This window comes from Diadema antillarum, unplaced genomic scaffold (genome assembly GCF_040938485.1).
Source record: "Diadema antillarum isolate AM-2024a unplaced genomic scaffold, OU_Dant_1.0 seq00000890_RagTag, whole genome shotgun sequence".
NCBI lineage: Eukaryota > Metazoa > Echinodermata > Echinoidea > Diadematoida > Diadematidae > Diadema > Diadema antillarum.
Window position 1 is genome coordinate 24,884 of NW_027271754.1, and position 22,612 is coordinate 47,495.

The window sequence follows — 22,612 nt, forward strand, 5'->3', positions numbered from 1 at the left end:
GAGATTTTGCATATTTTGAATTGAAATTCAACGATCTGGTGCACACTTTGAGTGAAAATATTCAAAAAAAATATCTTATTTGATGAAAGGTTGCAAAGGAGACCCGCTTCATGTGCATGCATACAGTATACACGCATTTTTTTTTTCCGCCTCCCAAATCCCCGGTCCAAATCTTAGGGGGGGGGGGCGACCGCCCCCATCGCCCCCCCCCCCCCCCCCCCCCCCTGGCTACGCCAGTGACACCAGGGAGGTGAGAGGTCTCACCTCCCTGAATACACGTATTTTGCTAGTACATGTAACAACAGCACGCACACACAATCACCGAGTCGAGTGGAGGGGAAGCACCGAAGTCGATCATCCGCTATCGCACCCTCACCGATTAGGTATCGATCGACGTGTTTGTGTACAATTCCACGAAATACGATAACAAACCTCATCCGAGTCTTTGAAGATCCTGAGCAGCTTTTGCATTGTGAGTATTGATATTTACATAACGTTATAGGAAATCGTACGTTGGAATGCTGCATTATTTTTTTATGTGACAGAAAAGGAAGGACTCCTCCACTAATATCTAACTTAAGCCAGGTTTACGAAGGACTGGAGTGGATTGTTGTCGATTGAGCACACTATACTAACACACAATACGATACATGGGACTAGTACCGGTATCTAATGGCGGGGGACGGCACAGATTGGGGCATGGCGCGTGTTAAACCTATGGGAAAAACGTTGGGTTAGGGTTTTTGGTTAGGGTTTAGGGTTAGGGTTGGGGTTAGGGTTAGGGTAATAGGGTTAGGATTAGGGTTAGGTTTAGGGATAGGGTCCCCAATAGATTTTTAGGGTCCCCAATCTGCGCCGTCTAAAAAAAACACGCGTCCCGGGGGCGTGTTTTTTTTAGACGGCACAGATTGGGGAAACTAAAAATCTATCGGGGACCCTATCCCTAAACCTAACCCTAATCCTAATCCTAACCCTAACCATCAAACCCTAACCCTAACCCTAACCCTAACCCTAACCCCAACCCTAACCCTAACCCTAACCATAACCAAAAACCCTAACCCAACGTTTTTCCCATAGGTTTAACACGCGCCATGCCCCAATCTGTGCCGTCTTAAAAAAAAACGCGTCCCGGGGTTGGTTGGGGTCATTTTCGATGTTACAGTGTTTTTTTGTGTGTGTCTTTTGTTTGTTGTGTTTGTTTGTTTTTTAATTGTAGATTGAGTAATTAGCACAGGATGAGGGTGACCCAGCTCACCGCATGTGTACCATACCTAATTCGCGCTGGGCAAAAAAAGTTGTGTCTAAACTCTAACATTAAATAAAGGTATGGTAGGTGTTCAACCCACCGACCGGGTCCATAACGACCGACCGCGCATTATAATGGCATTGCGCGTACAGACAGAAAATGTACGCATGGAACTACGCGCAACGATGTTCGATTCTTCACTGGGCTACGCTACCGAGTAAAAATGTGGCGAAAACAAATAAGTATTCCCTCTAAATTACCGAACTTTAGCAAAATCGAATAAGATTTATCGTGTATAACTACACAGTGTACATATAACTACAATTTGTAGGCCTACCTTTGCTGACTCATTGTTAGATGTAGAGTATCCTTCCATAATAAATTTGACGATTTTGACCGCAAAATTGTCACCGCCGCTTGTACGATCGTGCACACACGTTACACATACACATGACAAACATTTTGTCGCCCGCTACGACCGTACGAGTTGATGCAGAAACGAGAAATGAATGTGAAAAAAACAAACCGACTTATCTAATTTATTTCAATTACGATGAAAGGTTTCCTAATGAAAATCAAGTCAAATTCATCAAACAGTCCTTCAAAAGTAATATCGAAGGATTCAAAATATATTCAAATATTATTGGGGAAAAAATGACGTCTAGAAAAAAACAGCGGCCTGTCGAAAAAATGCATTTAAGTGCCCTTTATGCATATTGTCAGGGTGGTCGGTAGAAATGAGCAGGGCAACTGAGTGCGGAAAAAATGACACCCCACGCGTTCGAAGCCGCCATCTAAAAGCGCGTACCTCAGATCGCATTTTCAGTGCGCGCTTGTGAATCCGGAGTATTTTTTCCACACGTGAGTAAAATTTCAGGCAAATTGTTGAGATTTTTCACGTTTCTATTGATAGAAAAACGTTAGGTGTCCGGTATTATGAACACCCAACCATACTAGCCTACATTTGTAAACCTGCACTCTGCAGCAATTGGTCTCATAGTTAGCATGGAGTTTGGGTATGATTGCAGTAACACCTGTGCAAAATTTCGTTCCAATTAGTCCATACTTTCATAAAAATAAATGAAAATACACCGTATTCATGCGTATGTACACTACGCTCACTAGCTCTGGTCCACGTACGTACTACATGCATGCGATACATGTGTATTAAAGTTACATGTACGTAGCTAGCCCGCACTTGTAATTCGATTTTGGGTCGGGTTGACCCGGTTTGAAAATTGATTTTAAAGGTAGGGGATACCTTTTACAGACCTCCCAAAATGCAGCAAAACATTAAATATGAACCTCAGGGGACTTGCTTAGGCCACTGCTTAGAAATTTGGAAGTCAGCAGTTATCTAAAATTTGAATAATGCACAAAACTCAACTTCTCAGTAGTTCTGTGTGTCAGCCACACTTAAGCCTTTTTGTTGCATTCTTCTGTATTTGTGATCTATAAACACAAATCTAAAAGTACAAGAGCTGATGTAATAACATATAGAGTGCGTGGCAAGAATGTATATAGAAATGTTAGTAAGTGTTGATGAACTTTCTTCACAAAATATACATGATGGACACACATGCAGTACATGGGTCTGCAAAGGTAGCCTAGTAATGTACTGGAATTTACGGTGAGCCCCGAAAACAATTCAATTCAAAATCTAACGGTCGATAAAATGTACTAAATGTTACCTTCCACTTTCAATACTTTATGGGAGTTTCTAATATGATACTCTCTTCAACATACCACTGTATTTATACAACTCTTCATTTAAGGCGTGCAAATGGGATTCCCTACCTTTAAAACGATGATTTCCTCTCTTTTATCGAATGGTATAGACAAAGAGCAACAGGTGAGGTATGTTACTGTTATAACTTGCACTTGAAATCATATTGGACCTGTTTTATGCAGTTTTGATTTTTGTGGGTTTGCAAATGTGAGCTAATACCTTTAACTTAGAGATGATGGCTTTGACTGTCACATACAAGCTGACTGAATTGCATCTCCATAGAAAGAAGATCAAGGAACCTCAAAAGCACCCTCTTCTTCAAAGTGGTTAGGGCCCAAGGGGGTTGGTGCCTGCTCTCCCAACTCAAAATTTCGTTCAACCTATAAAATCTATATGATGTATTTGTGCCAAGCAATTTACAAACTGCTATAAATTTACCATTGATTAGATGTTATAACGTTAAACATTAGATAGACAAGTGACAATTTATCAATAGTTAATTAAATAACTAATGCACTAAGTGCTTTAACCATGTAATAGCCCCGGTGCAGGGCGCTGTAACTAGTATATATTGGGGTCGCTGGTGCGGTTAACCATATCAGACTAAGAGCACAAACAGAACAATTCAGGAACTCATTCTTCCCATCTACCGTCGAGTGGAACCACCTGAGAGGCTGAGTGACGCCACTATCAACTCGCCATCATCAGCTGATCATAGACTCATTCAAAAAGGCCACCTATCGAACTTTCTAACTATCCCTGCGCCCTCTCTCATCAGATGCATTATGCCCAATACCCAAATAGGGCCCTGCATCCTACACATCCAGATCCAGATCCAGACTGCACCGGCCTGCCCCGGCCCGGGACCTTGCCTCAGAAAGAAAGAATCCTATCTAGCTTTAAGGGTCCCAATTTGATTAATGGGTGTTTACAAGAAGTCAGATTCTTTGCCAATACTGTGTAGATACAGAGAAGTTCCAAACTGATTGCCGTCATGTGGGAAGCAACATCCTCTGGGTACCTGTGGTATGCTGTTCTGTTTGTTTACAACCACTTTTAAAAAGCTTGCACATAAATAAGGTTTGGCCTTCCCTGCAAGGTCTAACCATGCGCAAGGGCATGTGTAGGTTTCTACATGTTGTGACGGGCGGTCAAATTTTGAGCGGCATTTTGGTCAAATTATGGGCAGCTTGCATTAATGGCATTATCTCTTAATATGATTATTCTTCTTCCATTTGTTGTGTGTCTTTCAGAGTTTGCTGCAGAGTGGTGCATGCACATTAATCAAACTTGTTAATCATGATGAGCGCAGAGTGTTATACATTATCAATGGAAATCCAGTCTTAGCATGCACCAAGCAATGTGGCCAGATATTGCAAGCATTTTATAAAGATACAAAGCTTCCTGAGATGATAATTTGTGTTACTTCATTTTGATTAGTGTTTATCAATCTTCCTGTTTCTTTTCTATACACCACTGCAGAAAATGACTGATCAGAAGTTTGAGGGGGATTCTAGGCATTACACTCTCCTAACTCTAATAGGTTTGTACTCATGTTGAAATGTTGAATGAATGTTGAACCAGTAGAAACCATTCCAGTCAACTCAGCATGATGATACAATAATAAGTTCATTTTGATGGGACTGAAGAATAATACATAGACTTTGGTGATATTTGACATCTACATGTACAGAGACAACATATATGGCTATGAATGTAAATTTGGACCTTTTTATTTTCATTGACATAGCCAAACTGTATCATCAAGAACTTTCACCTCTGAGCTATAAAAGACATACAAAGCAAACTTGGTTGATTACCCTATAAAGTACAATGATAAGTTGAGATCAAATCAAGAGAGGAGTGCACAGAAAATTTGATGAATAGTGCTAGTCAGAAATCTTTGATTGCTTGAATGTTCTGTAAGGTTGAAAATACAACAATCTCTTGGACCCTCTTGGTGTACTATGGACATGAAACTTTGTGTGTGTGGATGTGTGTGTGGATGTGTTTTAACCCTGGTGATACTCTCATCAGTGTGAAATAGACACACCAATCAATACAACTTGTAATTCTTTTGTGACTTGTTTTGAATATATACGGTGATAAGCACAATCAGGGTATGCAATCATGACTTTCTCACTTTAAAAAATTGTAACTTCTAAAAGAATGCACCAACTGACTTAAAAATTCACATGCAGCATGCTAAGACATCAGTAATCACATGTGGTAAGACAATAGCTAATTTCTTCTCATTTACTGTTAATTATTTTTATTTTTTTATTTATTTTTATTTTTTTATTTTATTTATTTATTTTATTTATTTATTTATTTCTAATCTTTTGTCAGGGTAGTCCATTCACCAATAAATAGTGGTCTTCCATGGAGCCCTGAATAATATTGATGAACATATGTACATTAAATAGCAAAACGTATATACAGAAGATGACATAATACAGTGTAGATACATACCAGCATACTGTACATTGCAAAGTAACATAAAAAGTACATGCCACAGCAAGAGTTCACCAGAATGCCGAAATACCAATTAAAAACGCTATTATACAGGAATGATAAAGCCCAGAATGAATTTCGTGTGTTACTTACAAATAGCAAATTTGCTTAAACAATCTCTTAAATGAATATATGGAAGAAGCTGATCTAATTGAATGATCTAGCCTGTTCCATTCAAGTACAGAGGATACGATTGGGCTGCACTTGTGACAATCAGAGCGAAATCTTGGCACACATAGATTTCCACTGTCTATTAGCCTTGTATGATGTTCGTGCACATCACTAGGCTTAACTAAGTGCACCTGAAGGTACGAAGGTGCTAAGTTATGGACGCATTTATATATCATCATAACGCGGCTGAAATCAAAACGTTTGTCTAGTGTCATCCATTTAAGACTTTTGAATAAATCAGCCGACGGTGTGTCATATGTTTTGTCCAAAATTATTCTTGCTGCCCTCTTTTGAATTTTTTCTAGCTTAGTTGTATGGTATTGAAATCTGTTTGACCAAACAACAGAACAGTAATCAAATTGTGGTAACACTAGACAATTATAAAGTAATTTTAGGGATTGTTGGGGCAAAAAGGCCTTCGCTCTCTTTATCATGCAGACACTTTTTTGGGTACGTTTACATACATTTTCGATTTGTTTAGACCATTTCAGTTCTTCATCTATTAAAACACCTAAACATTTAGTGAACTGAACTCTTTTAATCCGACTACCATCTAATGAAATACTGAAATTTTCAATTTTCCCGAGATTAGCACGGGAGCCGATAATCATGACAGAAGTTTTGTCAGTGTTAAGGACGAGCCGATTTTTCTTAATCCACCCCATTACTTTATTTAGTGCAACAGTTATCTTTTCTTCTAAAACTGTTGCGTCATTAGCACTGACAGTGAGGGTCGTATCGTCAGCGTACATATCTATAACACCTTCTGAAGTACACTCGGGTAGACTGTTGACATATATTGAAAATAAAAGGGGACCAAGAATTGACCCTTGAGGTACACCCAATTTAATAGTTGAAGGGTGGGACTTGGCTCCTTTGAATTGCGTCACTTGCTGTCTGTCACTTAAATAGGATTTAAACCAATCTACAGTCGTCTTACTACACCCTATACACTTTAATTTATGTAAAAGTAGGTCATGATCTACAGTGTCAAATGCCTTCCGAAGATCTATGAAGGCAACTCCAGAAATTTGATTATTATCTATATTCAAAGACCACTGATTCACAAGTTTTGCAAGAGCAGTTGATGTGGAATGAAATGGTCTAAAACCAGATTGATTAGGGTGTAGTAAATCATTCGCATTCATGAATTCGCTCAGTTGTTGATGTACGGCCCTTTCGATAATTTTACTCACTGTTGGTAAGATTGAGATGGGGCGGTAGTTATTCAACGAAGAAATATCTCCCGCTTTAAATATCGGTACTACCCGAGCCTTTTTCCATTCACGTGGAACAACTCCCGTAGACAGGGACTTGTTGATAATATCGCAAAGAGATTCTGCAATAACATTCTTTGTCATCTTTAAAAGTTTGCAGCCGATGTGATCTTCTCCGGTTGCTTTATCTATGCCAAGAAGCTCGATCTGTCTCAATACAAAATCTCTCGTTATCATACTTAAATTAAATTGAGAATGAGATGGAACAAAGCCTTTGTCCTCATCAAATATCATTTGCGGAGTATTCCTCTGCAGGTCTTTTGTAATTTTAGTAGCATTAGATATGAAAAAATTGTTGAATGCTTCAGCAATACTTGCGTTGTCCGATACTTCTGCATCATCAACCTTTATGGTATTGGGAGAAATGGGTGATGATTTAGGCGTAAGTTCCCTCAAGCTCTTCCACATTTTCTTACTGTTGTTACGATTTTGTAAAATTTGGTCAGTGTTATACTGTTTTTTTCTTATTCTCATGAGATGAGTAACTTTGTTTTTTAGATATTTATAGGTACTCCAAAGATCATCACTATTGTTAGATTTAGCAGCTTTGAGAACTTTATCACGTTCCGTCATGAGCTTAACAATCTCATCAGATATCCATGGACATGCATGTTTTCTTATCCGCTTTTTGCGCAAAGGTATGTGCTTGTTGATAACATCATTGAAAAGAGTCAACCACATATCCCACGCATCATCAACGTCGTCTATATCTTTTATGACCTGCCACGGAGCGCTTCTCAAATCACTATAAAATTCCTCCTCATTAAGATTTTTGAATGAGCGAAATTCCGCACATTCAGATTTTTTATGGATCTTTGCACTGAAGTCCCGAATAGCATATACCAAATAATGATCGCTAATGCTAGTCTCAAATATTCCCCATTCACTGTAAAGTTCTTTGTCTGATACAAATATCAAATCAATTAAAGTAGAAGCAGTATTTGTAACTCTTGTGGCAGTATCAATTAACTGACTTAGTCCGTACATATTTGTATAAAACATAACTTTTTCGGCATTCACATCATATTGGTGTGGCATATAATTACAATTGAAATCACCTAATATAATACAACTCATATGTTCCGAGAGAGCACAGTCCAAAGTCCTGTCTAATTCGTCAAAGAAATCGACGTGAGAATTCGGAGGTCTGTAAAATTCCCCTACAAGGATGGAAGGCTTATTTGGATAATGCAATTCAAACCAAAGGCATTCTAAAGTAGATGAATTCAAATCGTCTCTTATTTTATAGTTGAATCTTTTGGAAATATATACAGCCACACCGCCACCATGTCTTGTACGGTCTCTACGTAATAGGACATAATCATCGATATGCAATTCAGAATCATCAATCATGGAATCACAAAATGTCTCATTCAAACCAATGACATCAAGTGATGTATGTCTCAGAAGTAATCTAATTATTAAAGATTAATTACCAAAAAGTCCCTCAAAACCCACGTAATGCGTCAAAAAAAAGCGTTTTACAACTTACGTAAAATCAAGATTTGAGGTCCATATTTTAAGTCTACCCCTATGTGTTTGGTATCAAATTAATGGATTTTTTCCTGGCATTGCTTGCATGCAATAAAAAACAGTGGTTCTTTCAGCTGGAGAAAGTTATAAGGTCTGAAGTGCCATCCTGGTAGGAGTGTAATGCTGGCTTATTTTTGTGACATTGTGACCTTTAAACCCATGCTGTACAGCTATACATGGAGAAACAGCTTATTTTTCTGCTTTTCCTGAAAGTACTGAAGACACACTACAATATGGTGCGCTGTTTGCCAATAAATGTTCAGCCAGTTTTGAGTTTTGAGCCATTTTCAAATGCTGAGTAAAATAAGTGCAGCTGTTTTTCAGTATTTTCAGTGAGGTATATCCTAATTTGACTACTTTAAAGAATCGTTTCCCCTAATTGAATATCCTTGTTTTTTTAACCATGAATTGTACACATGCAGAAATCTATTGTGTGAAAATTTTAGCAAATTTGAGCAATAGGAACTTATTTTTTTATATTTTTACAAATTGCTGGGCATAAAAAAGTGTGATACACGCCCATGTTATACTGCATGAAGGTCATATGATAAGTGTTCAGTGCTCATATTTCAATGCTTGTTCAATTTTTAAGGATATCATAAGCAAAAACATAGTATTTTGGCTTAATATGTCATTGTTTGAGTGTCACAGCTTGGATATCAACTCAAGTCATCATAAATCTCACATTCATTCTTCTATCTGTGTTTACAAATATGAGAATTGATCCAAACACTGTGCGCACATTCAAGGTCAAACTGTACAGATAATTTTTTGATGAAAAATATAATATCTTCCAAAGTACCAGCCCTAATTTCATAAAAATTTGTAATAATGGCCACTATATGTCTGTTACCTATTCCTGAAAGTTTCGCCTCTTCACTCTTTGGCAAAAGTGAAATATGATAAAATATGTAAAAGTGGTTTTATTTGAATTCAAAATAATGCCTACAAAATTGATCACCATTTCGAGAAGTGAAAATATGAAATTCATTCATATTTTGTGATATGTCACGGCTATGTGCTGGTGGTGAATGAAAGGGATATTTATCAGGAATATCTAACAGCAATATCAGATGAAAAAAACATTCTCCTTTTTTTAAATGAATTTTTCCAATATATTAGTCATTTCAATGTAATTCGACACCCCTAATTTAAATGCTAATTTATGCACAGTTTAATGCAAAATTTTGACTCTTTCTTTACATGAAATGAAAATTTGAACACTCAGCTACAACAAACAACAAAAAAAGCATTTTCACCAAGTTTTTTCATTTTTGCCCTGTTACACAATTGCATACCCTGATTGTGCTATTGACCATACTCATTTATTCAGCATTTAGTGCAGTCTTTATCATGACATCCATTTAGGTTTCTGTGACACTTGCAGCAGGTCTGCACTGTATTTCCTGTTGATTCAATATGTTGTATTGAGGTTTCCTCCCTTTTTTTTTCTTTTTTTTTTTTTGTCTGTGTGATCAAACAGGTCGCAATTTTGAAGGCAATGCTGTGGTACATATTGCTAGGCATGGGCCTTCTGGAGACCTCGTGGCAATAAGAAGAATAAACCTTGAGAAGATGACAGATGGCTTTGTGGGGCTAAATGTGAGTGTCTTCGCTTTGTAATGATTTGAACCTTGAGGCACAGGATGACGAAACCCATGACTAGACCCACTAGGTTACTGTAGACAGTCCAATGACATAAAACTTCTTCACACAGAGACTGATAGAGAGAACACACTAATGCAGTCATACATGGCTGTAGAATTAAATACTCTGAAGCTGATCCCAAGGTTTGATATGGCAGTAGCAGATGACCATGTCATTCTGTACCAAATAAAACGATCATCTATAGCAGGGTGTTGTAGTCTGTGTTGTCATGGCAAAATCTCAAGTCTCCTTTTTTTACAGAAATTGAATCTTTGTGCATGATATCAAACTTTAAGTGTCATGTCTAATTGTTTCAAGAAAGCTTGTAGGTTGCACATGGTTTTAAATAAAAAGATATTACAGGTTGTACAAAGAGGGACATGTATATGCTACCTGATCCTATTTTGTGCTTTTGCATTCTAATCTCTGTCAATTTTGAGACAGTCCTTCTCAATCTAAAAGATTCCTTTCAGTTTTTCTCTGTGATAAACAGAAACTTAATCACAGATCTTTTCACACTAGATTCATGCGTGATGTTACTTGGGTGCAGAATGTAGTCTTAGACATATTTTCAGTGCACTGCATAGCAGAAACTGATGAGAATCACACTTCTGTTGATTGACCGATTTCCACTCATTCTCTGCAAAGAGATGAAAATGGGATGTTTGTTCAGCCTTTCCTCCATCCAAGATTATGTACAGTGTATACTTCATAAGTGTGATATTTATGTAGATAAAAAAAAAAATCATTCCCTCCCCTTATTGCTGAATATATTTGTCCACTCTTTTTACCCTGCTTGATGACTCTTACAGCCATTATTCACATTTACTCATTGAAGTACAAGTGTAAAGTATCTGTTATTTTCCCCCATAGTTTTGAGACATGTTAGAAAAATGATAACTCATTTTTTTTAACTCTACCAACCCATGTTTCCCTTCTGTTCAAAACCCTTTTTTTTTCATGCTTTGCCGATTATTAAAATAGTTCCTTTTTTGTGTGTGTGTAAAACAGGAGTTTAAATTAGAGAAATGTAATTTTGTAAATGTGTATGCTATTTCTGTTGGTTTATTGTACTTTCTCATTTTATATACAACATTGCCCTTCATGCAATCTTTATTACCCTTAAAGGTAGGGAATCCCATTTGCATGCCTTAAGTGAAGAGTTGTATAAATACAGTGGTATGTTGAAGAGAGTATCATTTTAGAAACTCCATAAAGTATTGAAAGTGGAAGGTAACATTTAGTACATTTTTATTGACCGTTAGATTTTGAATTGAATTTTTTTCGGGGCTCACTGTAAATTCCAGTACATTACTAGGCTACCTTTGCAGACCCATGCACTGTATGTGTGTCCATCATGTATATTTTGTGAAGAAAGTTCATCAAAACTTACAAACATTTTATATACATTCTTGCCACACACTCTATATGCTATTACATCAGCTCTTTTACTTTTAGATTTGTGTTTATAGATAAAAAATACAGAAGACTGCAACAAAAAGGCTTAAGTGTGGCTGACACACAGAACTACTGAGTAGTTGAGTTTTGTGCATTATTCAAATTGTAGATAACTGTTGACTTCCAAATTTCTCAGCAGTGGCCTAAATAAATCCCCTGAGGTTCATATTCAATGTTTTGCTGCATTTTGGGAGGTCTGTAAAAGGTATCCCCTACCTTTAATGCCTTCATTCTTTTATTGTGATTGCTCTTTGATGTGGATCTTCTTTCAAATACGTGGTCACTGTTTTAGAGATTGCTTGTAGGGCATGTGATACATTTTTTTTTTTTCAAATGATAAGTATTCCCATAGGAGCCTTTAGGCAAGACTTTAATTCATGGCAATGGGAGTGCCAGTGGCTGACTGATTGGGTACTTCATAGTGTAAGATCTTTGGATCCAGCAGAGCCCCTAAGAAAAACTTGGCTGTGTCTCATTTTCTTCTAATCACATATTTAGTAAAATTTACCTGGAACCACCCTTATTAGTGGCTAGGCAAAGGGTACATGTGGTTCTGATTGGGGCATAAGTGGTATCATCAAGGTTGACCCCACCCCCACCTCACCCTAATTTAGGCTCTTACATTGTATCCCTGATGTTGCTCCTATTTCTTACTGTAACCAATTGTTCATTTCCATACAGCAAGCATGTCAGTTCTCCAAGCTGATGCAGCACGAACACATCATGTCGTTCCATACATCATTTGTCCATTGTAACGAACTCTGGGTAGTCATGCCTCTCATGGAGCATGGTAAGTCACTTGTACCTCATTCCTTTTCTTTTATCCCTCTTCTTCTTCTTCTTCTTCTTCTTCCTCTTCTTCTTCTTCAGGGAACAATTTGTTCTTAGTAGAGCAGAAGGTGCCCTCTTGTACACGTGTATGAGAAAATAAGCTATGTATTATGATTTCCTTACTAAGTGTGAGTTCGTAACTCTATAAGCGAATAAGCAATATCTAGAGTGGTATCCCCTCACAGGTTATATTTTACTAGTACTTAGCTGTGCACTTTTGCAATCATATCGGTGTGTAAAGTTGCCATGGTTGAGAATACCTTTCACGTATTTATAGTTGTATATTTGTCAGTAAACCTCATTGTTCCTCATACCACAGTCTAAGAGAAATATGTTTCAAATTTCACAATATAGTAGTAAATGTTGGTTGGATGAAGGGCATTTTTGACATGCATTGTGCTCTGTGTTTGTCAGCTTGTATGATTTTGTTTGTTTGTTCTTGTTTTGTTCCCATGAATACCATAGTCAATTAATCCTGTCTTCTTTCTAATTCTTCTTGCAGGTTCAGTCAGAGACTTACTGGACAGAAACTGTCCTGATGGTCTAAAGGAGAATGTAATAGCCCAGATCATGAGGGATGTTGTTCTGGCCATTGACTACATACATAAAATGGGCTTCATCCACAGGTACAGTAAGATTTCTTGGCAGAATTGCACACATCAAACTACTCAGTTTCAAGTCATTGGTGTATGCTCATTGTTCAAAGAGGGAGGGGTGTGAATTACACGCAAGAAGCATAGAGCTGCAAAACATAAAAGGTTAGCAGGTGGGGAAGGAGGAATTGTTTGATAAAGATGAAGATAGTGTGAAAACCTGTAGAGCATAGATACGCATAGCAGAATATGTTTGTGGTATATCTTCATCTGAAATAGAAGTCTTCCATGTGCTGATGATAGTTATGACCCCTCAAATTTTATGTGTAGCTACGTATCAGTCAGTAATCCTAAGCTTCTTAAATTGGTGAATCAGTGTGAAATCTTCTGTAGTTGAAGCTGATCTTGCTAACAATATACTCTTGGCACATTGTAGTTTATGTGAAATCTTGTCTAATGCTTGCCTCATTTGATGAAAACATCTCTCATGATTGTCATATTTGTAAATTATGATGAGATTATTTTTCATCTAACTTAAAGTATCTATATAGCTCCATGGTGTGGTTTATCCTTAGACTGGATTGGAATGATCAGCAAATGTTAATAAAGGCCATTTTCCACTGTGAAATTTGACTTCATTTATTTATACTGCCAGGATCAGTGGAAAGAGTAAATTGACCGTTTTACTATTTGATATCCTCAAATATTTTTCTCCTCTGTCGCTCACTGTCTCTCTCTCTCTCTCTTTCTCTCTCTCTTTATGTCTGTTAGAGTGTAATTGTTATAATATCCATGTTGTATTAAAAGTGTGTGCTAAAGCAGTTTTTATTGATTTATACGTAGGATTTGTTCAATTGTGTAAATCCATATCCTGTTTTATGTAGTAACTCTACATTGATGTAATTCCACCATTAATACTAAATATCCCATTTCTTCTTTGACTTGCAGGAGTATTAAAGCCAGTCACATCTTGCTCACAAGGTCTGGTGGTATCCACCTTTCTGGGTTGCGAACTGCCATCAGCATGATTGAGGATGGCAAGCGCCTCAAGGCAGTCTTTGATTTTCCATCCACTAACACTGTGAGAAATCTGCCCTGGCTGGCTCCAGAGGTCTTGGAACAGGTGAGCAGTGCAATTCTATGTCCACACTTCTTACTTCTGTTTGGTGACAGAGTCAATTTTAGTTTGGCTTGTTTTCCTGCTGTCTCGGCACTTTTCGTCATCCCTTGCCGAAGCATTAGCCATAATGTGTGATGATGGTGCTAGACTTCACAAGTGTCAGATCAAGACAAACTTAAAAATCAAATGATAAATGTCATTCTGTAGTAGTAACATAAGTTTCTATAATGTCACTTCATATTTCTTTTCAACCATATGTTGCATATGTTAGATCAGTATGGCAATTCTTTCATCTAGATTTTTGCTGTAACTGATAAAGAGAAAGATCGATGTTAAAATTTTCACTTTCACAAAGACCACATGTATACTGCCAAATTTGTTATTGAATGTAATTTGAAATAATGATATAGAACACCCATTAAGTAATACAGCAATCTACAATAGGAGGGGAATTTGTGGTACACCATAGTTGACTCAGAAAGGAAATATTTTTGATGAGAAGGAGCTGTCATGGCTCAGTGGATATGACCAGGGACTATCAGTCATGAGGTCCCTGGTTCAAGTCCCTTGGTAGCAATGGTTTGTGCCCCTGGGCAATGCATGTAATCCTCATTGCCTGGTCCTTAAGAGAGAACATTATGCAGTCTTTCCTGCTTTCACTTAGTTACAAGCATTTATTGTTTCTTTATGTGCCACATAAACAACTCATAAATCGATACAATTTACTTTGTTTGAAGTGTCAAATGAATGAAATCGCATTATATATCTACTGAGGAGTACATACCTTACCCTAGCATTTTTTTTTTTTTTTTTTTTTTGGGGGGGGGGGGGGGTAAAGTAGCCAAAAAGGCTGTGTCAAGGTTACTTTCATTCCCTTCTATTCCATAAAAGTGATTTTATATGTGTGTTTGTGTGTGTTTGTGTGTGTTTGTGTGTGTTAATTATTCTAGGATGAACTCTTCTTTGACATCATACCCTCTTTCCATTCCTTACCCAGAATCTCCTGGGATATGATGCCAAATCTGACATTTATAGTGTAGGAATAGCAGCCTGTGAGCTAGCCAATGGATGTGTTCCTTTCTCAGACATGGTGCCGATGAAGGTAAACATTGACGTAGAATTCATGTTTTTGTGCATTTACTGGTTGTGTGAAGTGCTGGCATTGAGCTACATATTGAATGAAGAGAGAGAGAGAACTAGACCAGCCCTCTTTATGTTGCTCCACTGAATCTGCACAGTGGTTGATTGTCCTGACCTGCAAGTTACTGCATGTGCCGTATATGTTGTGAGTGTCCTTACAAGTGGTGGAATTGGCAATCAAGAAATGTATTGACAGAATGAGAAATGACTATTATGTCTCCCCCCCCCCAAAAAAAAAAAAAAAAACAAAACAAAAACAAAAACACTTTGCATTTTCCCACTTTGGATATGATGTACAATGCATTTGAGTTGTGAGATGCAATATCTCGCAAATATCGCTTGTCTTGTGAAACTCACAAAAATAAAAACTCTGCAAAATGCACTGTGTGTACAGTAGGCCTATGGATCATGTGTTTTATCAGCACTGTTGGTTTTAATGGCAAAGTGCATGCACAGGTATTTGCATGATCGATGGTCCGTGGTCGTCGAAGCTGTGGAAGACTATATGTATGAGATAGTGAGTGTGAACTCTGTCTCAAATTTGTGATTGAGTAGGGAGTAAAAGAAAAGAAATAAAGAACAAGAAACTAAAAGTATCATCAGAGTATGTGGCATGTACTATATTTCATTGATCAACTTCAAGGCTACTGTGACTATTGTAAAACCAGAAATATTTGCTTGTATGAAACTCACTAATTTCACGAGGAGGCCAAGATTTGCAAAAGTTTTAGTCCACACAATGTAGTGTATCCCTAATTTTTAGGTGGTTGGCTATTCGTGAAAGTTTCATGCCAAGGATGTTTCTTGTTTAACAGTTTTATGCATCGGAGCTGTGGTTTATAGTAAGCTGTTGTAAGTATATCTCATGTTTTCAGCTTTATTTTGTCAAAGCAACCACCCCCATTCAGTTTGTATTCTACATACTGCTTGGTCAGTTATTAAAAAAAAATGGGGATTTGATTAGGAGTCCGATTCATGTTAGTCCCTCATGGTTACTGGAGATTACATGTAAATTTAGTATTCTATTTGAACCTTGTTAAGAGGATAGGAGGGCAAACTTTCTCATCATCATGAGCTGTTACAAAAGTTTGATAATCCTGGCATAAACCAACAGCTAGTGCTCATTTCCAAGCCATTGCTGCATATGAACTACTAACCTGTACACATTATTTAATGCATTACTCTCAAGATGCTGCTGGAAAAAATAAATGGCACCACACCCAAACTGCTGGACAGCTCCACACTATGCGAAGATGAGAACACAGCCCAGCCAGAGGAGGGGAGAGTGGACAGTGGCATTGGGGGCAGCAGGGGGTTGGCCAACATCCCCAACCCTTATGAGAGGCGGTTCTCATCCCACTTTCATGATTTCATCGAAGTTTGCCTCAGGAGGGAGCCCAGTGAAAGGTGTGGTACAAGCTAGTCATTTCTTTGATTGATATAAACAGTGAGTGCTGGTGTTGCTGTTAAGCCTACACAAAACAAACAACAAAACACAGTAAAACTACATTGAAACAAACACAAGAACAAACAGCAGCAACAAATGTTCTGCTGTCATCTCATTGGACTGAGAATCAATTAAGTAAGGTCAAGGTCACATTGTGAACTGAGAATTTGAATTGATGATGTTTGTGTCATATCAAAGACATGTACATGTATTGTCTTCTTTTGGTCATCCATCATCAATGAGGAATATGATATGAAGATACCTATCATATTCCATGCACTGCATTCCTTTAATAGTTCAGGACCAATAGTTTCCAATGGAAATATAAGGTTAACAAGGGATGGCATAGCTTTTGAGACGGTAGATTCAGATTCAGGAAACAACTTTTTATATAATATTAAAGAGGATACAATGCTAAGAGAAATTCAGAGTTTATTTGATAAAAATTGGTTTTTGAAATGGCTGAGATATCCAAAAACAATGTAAAGCAAAGTGGTCCTAGTAAACGGTGGGTGCCACCTTTTATTAAGACCTATTTGTTTTTTGGATATCACAGCCTTTTCAAAATCAATTTTCACCAAATAAAAATTGAATCCCGCTAAGAATTGTATGCTCTTTTATATTTCCTAAGATGTTTTTCATTATCTCACAAAAAAGTTGGAAACCTGAAGCCCCATCTCAATCAAAACTAAACCATCCCTTTAAAAGCATAATATGTTGTATGCTGATGATAAGAGGTTAGTGGTCGAATTTCTCATGTGCATCTTTATACATTGTATTTCAAATAACATGCAGCATGTACTAGGTCGCATGGGCCAAGTATTTAATTTTAAGCTCTATGTCTATTCTCGACAAAAGCATGCACATAACCTGATTACATTAGGGGTGGGTAGGCAGGTCAAAGAGATTTGATGGAAACAGAAGAAAGTTTGTTTGTTTTTTGTATTTGAAATCTGGGGGTCTTTTTTTTTTTCTTTTTTTTTTGTCGGTTTCAAATCACTTTTAAGCTCCATAATGTCAACCTCCATCATTCTAAGAAGTTACATTCCTTGGAAACCTGCAATTTGTACAGAACCTTAGCTTTTTGTAGGTTTCCTCCATGTTTCTCTCTTCTTCTGCTCTTTTGCATCTGCAATATCAGCATAATGACCATTGATGCACAATGTTTACTATATATCTTTGTGAGTTGTGTTTTGTCCGTGCTATGTATTTTGTGTTACCACAAAGTATTGTTTCTTTTTTTAGAAATATGAAAACAAACTAAAGTGAAAACTGAAAGAGGCCATTGCACAACAGTGATCCTTGCAGTGTGGAATTGCCTATATGTCAGCACATGTAAAAGGCCAATGTGAAGTTCTAGAGCGACGGAGTGTGGCTCAATTTATTTTTGTTTCATTATCACTTTCTTTTTTTAAATGCAGGCCCAGTGCCCATCAGCTGCTTGGTCACCCATTTTTGAAGCAGGCCCGCAAGTTGTCCAGCGAAGTCCTCAGTCCCCTGCTGCAAGCTGTCCACCCACTGTCCCAACTGACCGAAGGCAAGGTGGATGAGCAGAGTAAGTTTACAGTGCAGCATCATACAGGTCATCACAAAATAAGTTGTATTACAGGTACTTCAGATGTTGTGTGTGACTCTTAAACATTCCATTTCTCTTTATAATTACATTACATCTTACTTAAAAAAAAACACACACACAGCCAAATTTAACACCACCACTTGGACAACTTTCAAGGGCAGAAATCGACAGTGTTCGTAATTTGTATCTGTGCTGCATGCTCTTATTTACTTTGTTTTGTTTTACGGGTCTTTCTTCACAGGAAATAGAGATACAATTACAATTTGTTAAAGAAAGTCATCTGGATTTTGTTTCCTGTGTATAGAAATTATGAATTCTGATGTCCTCTTGTAAACTGGCAAAAGTGAACTTGGATTACTCACAGGGCTCCATGGTGTATCACTGTGGGGTATCTCATTCTATCATTCCAAGGATAATTTTGATACGATACAAACTTTCCATTTGGAAATAGGTTTCATGACTGCCTTTTATTTGATGAAACACATGAAATCATATATCCAAACTGCAGAAATGTTTAATGCACAGCTGTACATGTGTGTGAAAATGGTAATGAAATAATTCTTGAATTTTGACATAGAAATCATTCTCTGTAACAAATATGTGACACATTTTCAACTCGAATATATATATATATGCATTTCCCCCTTGTATCAATGATTATATCTTAATTTTGTCGAGGCAGTTTGCCTTCTGTTATTAGGGAGCTTTAGAGTTTGATGCGTGGACGTTTGAGACGACGAGTGCTCTGGACGTCACGTTGAAAAATAGCTTTAGATTACGCTGGGATGCAACGTATAAAAAATAAAATCGCGCCCGCATATGATCACTGCATGAAGTAGTTCTCTACGTTGCAAACTGTGCGGACGTAAAAATAGCCCAGTACGCGTAGTGAAAAACTCTGGCGACGCAAGCTATAAATAGATCGACTTGACGCTCGTTTCTGCGCACGCTCAGAACATGTTTTTTCCCTGTGAATGTCCGTGCGTCTAAAATCTAAAGCTCCCTATTATTGTCCTTGCATTACCACAATCATTGTCTATGTGTGTATGAATGTTTCCCACAACTTTAATATTGAATTGAAATTTTGATAGACTTGTAAGAGAGCATCAAATAATTTGATATCTATCGCTCTTTTTTTGTATGTTCAGACAACTCTGAAGTTGGGAACATAGCAGATGCTGTCCAAAGACTTGAGGCTCTTGACATGGTGGATCCTTGGACATTTGACTGAGGTTTTAAGTGCAATCCTGCAGGACAATATCATGTCATTATCGTGGACAGTGCACAAAACTGTGTGTACCACATCGAGACTGCATGCACTGTGTCCCTTGATTTCCTAAGGGAACCAAGCTCCGCTGAGGAAAGATGAAACATTGACCTGGGATTTTACCAGACCATCTTCCCTTATGCAGGGTACTGATGTTCAGTCTTCAGAAGATGACGCCATTTGCACGGATTGTGTAGGTTACTCTGTGATGTATGAGATTGCCGACGAATTGCCCATTTCCTTGTGTCATGGACATTCATTGTCTAAAAATATAGTCTGATGCTGATGATGTCACTAACCCAGTATCCTGAAATTAGCATTTAGGAGGTTCATTCGTAAGGTAGCATCAGTTTGATACAGAACTGTGCCATTCTACCCTGAAGAGATACCTATCACTTGATGTCCTCGTCTGGCCACTGTGCAGAGACGAGGACACCAGCAAACTTGAACCTGCAAAGTTAAACTTGCAACTGATGATTATTAAAGGTCACTGACTTGCACTATAACCCTTTATCCTCAAAGATTTTCAAAACGTTTGTGAACCCTATCCTGAAGCAGTCATCAGGAATTAGTGCACTTCTTGTTCCATCCATTTTCATGTTTGAAATATATTGTGAGTATGAAAGAAATGTTCAAAAAGCATGTTGTAGATAAATGTAATAAGACTGCCATAAAACCAGAAATGTTCGTGGCATGAAATTTTTGCTAATTGGAGTTGACAGCCTTTTTTGCGGCATTAAATTTTTGCAAATTGCCATTGGCAATCAATGCATGTATAATGTAGGCAAGAACTTTTGCATGCATTTTAATTTTGTGAATCTTTGCTCCTTACAAAATTCACAAAAATTTCATGCAAGTGAAATTTTCTGGTTCTACAGTAAATTCTATTGAATATGTACACCTACGACTGTATCATACCCTGATTGGCTCAGTAAAACGTAAAATTATGATGAATGATAGAACGTTTCCTTGTTGATCCTGGTATACAAACATATACTGGAAAGGACCAGTCAAAATGTGTTTTGTGTCTGTGTATTGTAGAGACTAGCATAGGGCTGCTCTCATGTCCATCTACTTGAGTAAGAATAAATTATGGTATGCCACAGCTCATTCAATTTACAGGAATTTAACCCATTCTCCATGGGAATCTGATTGGTCATGTGCAATGTCTGCAGCATTTGAGAGTCTTGCAGGGGATAGGTTACCTACTGCTGCACCGACTTTGAATCAGATTCTCCTTGTTTCCACAGTCAACAGAAACCACATTTTTGTAGTTTGGTGAGCATTGTTGATAATGCGTACTACCTAGTGTTACCGTTTTGTCAGGGAGAGAATACAAAGTCCCTTTTATTTCAGCCGTCTGCTCTTCATATCATCATTGCAACAATACAAGCAGATATGTGCCATATTATTCTGAGACTCCAACATAGTCATATTTTGGGAAAACATTCTGTTTTTCAAGTCTATGTAACTTTTATAGATATCTGTTAAGCTGGATATGTATAGTGAGTAAAGTTGTAAAGAAAATGCTAAGCTTTTCTTTGATGTAAACTGTATGACAAACCTATGACTGTTTTTCTTTCAAATGACCAGTAGCTACATTATTGTAAAGACATGACTTCCGCACACAAAACAGCCCCTGAAACTTAGAATTTACACACAAATCCAGCAGGCCTGTGCGTTTGAGCAGAATATGTGAAGTTGTCACGCCGTCGACTGAGTCGTGCGTGCGAGCGTGGCACATAAAGAGTTCATAGCTGTGATACCAATCTTATGACAGTGCATGCCAAAAGCATATAATTATATGTCCTGTGTACCATGTAGGTCTATGCTGACACATAGGGAGATCAGTTACAGGCATTTGTTGTTGTCTTTGCACAGCATAACAATAAATACACAAAATATTTGTGTACAGAAAAATTATATTTATGCCTCTGCTTGTCATTCTCTCAGTGCAGATGGGTAGGACTTCAGGATTATGAGAATAAAGGTACCATAGTGTCTGTTGAGAGTAATATGAGACATTCACCACTTTTTTAAATGTTAACTCAAGAAATGGAAGATCTAAAGAATAATATCCTAAGGACTAATTTTGTGATAGAGTTATAAAGAGAATTTATAAATAAAAACTTAAGAAAAAAAGGAGTGTTTCTTTTGCTGTAAACAGTTCTGAACACAAAAATGAACAGTATACTGTAAAAGTGGAAATTTTCGCGGTGTTGAAATTTTCGCGCATTTCGCGCAACCAGAAACTAGCGCGAAAATAAAAGCACGTGAATATTTTTGCTTGGCATATGCTCCTGTGCGTGATGTCATGATTCCGCGGAATTAAAAACACGTGAAACTCTTCTTACCCGGCGAAGCGCGAAAAATTAGTCACGCGAAAATATCCACTTTTACAGTAAACACGGAGAGTGGAGAAAAGGTGTATTTTATCATGTATATTGATTCCGAGTGGAAGTTATATCTTCAGAGAGATAGCTGAGATGAGTAGAGAGTCGAGATAAAATGTTTATTTTTTTGCTGTTATGTATCAGTTTAGGAACTAGTTTGTTCAGAAAATGCAAATGAGTGGAATGTTGAAGAAAAAAAAAGGATTGCTGCTGTAAATTAGTTCTCAATGGAATTACAATTGTAGCATCTTCAAAGGGATAAAAGAGAAAAGATGAGCGGAAAGTTGAGAAAAAGGGGTATTATTTTGCTGTGAATTAGTTGCGAGATTTTCCATGTTACTAATATCTTGAAGGAGGTGACAGAGGATAGATGAATGGAAAGAGGTATTCACGTGCTGCAAGTCAATTCAAACTTCAAATTAGTATCTTGAAAGAGCCGATACATAATGAATTACTGGACAGCGAAGTTAAAGGGTATTCTTTTGCTGTATGTTAGTCCAGATCAAAACTAATACCTTCAAAAAGATGAAAGCATACAGGAGTACTTGAGTTAAGTTGAGAAGAAGAGTTTTCTGTTGCTGTGAATTACTGCCAGAACTAATATCTTGAAGGAAATGAAAGAGGACAGATTTTTCAATTTGAATTTCAATTTATTTTCATATTTCTCACA

At 37.5% G+C, this 22,612-nt stretch overlaps 1 protein-coding gene across 1 annotated transcript; it reads left to right on the forward strand.

The window, feature by feature from the left end:
* Positions 1 to 369: 369 nt before the first annotated feature.
* On the forward strand, positions 370 to 19,513 carry LOC139740911 (STE20-related kinase adapter protein alpha-like). Its single transcript, XM_071651496.1, has 10 exons — positions 370 to 472; positions 4,458 to 4,518; positions 9,954 to 10,072; positions 12,257 to 12,365; positions 12,909 to 13,032; positions 13,948 to 14,122; positions 15,117 to 15,221; positions 16,449 to 16,666; positions 18,128 to 18,288; positions 19,431 to 19,513. Exons 2-10 carry the CDS (start codon positions 4,461 to 4,463, stop codon positions 19,511 to 19,513), a joined length of 1,152 nt encoding a protein of 383 aa, XP_071507597.1. The 5' UTR covers positions 370 to 472; positions 4,458 to 4,460.
* Positions 19,514 to 22,612: the final 3,099 nt, after the last annotated feature.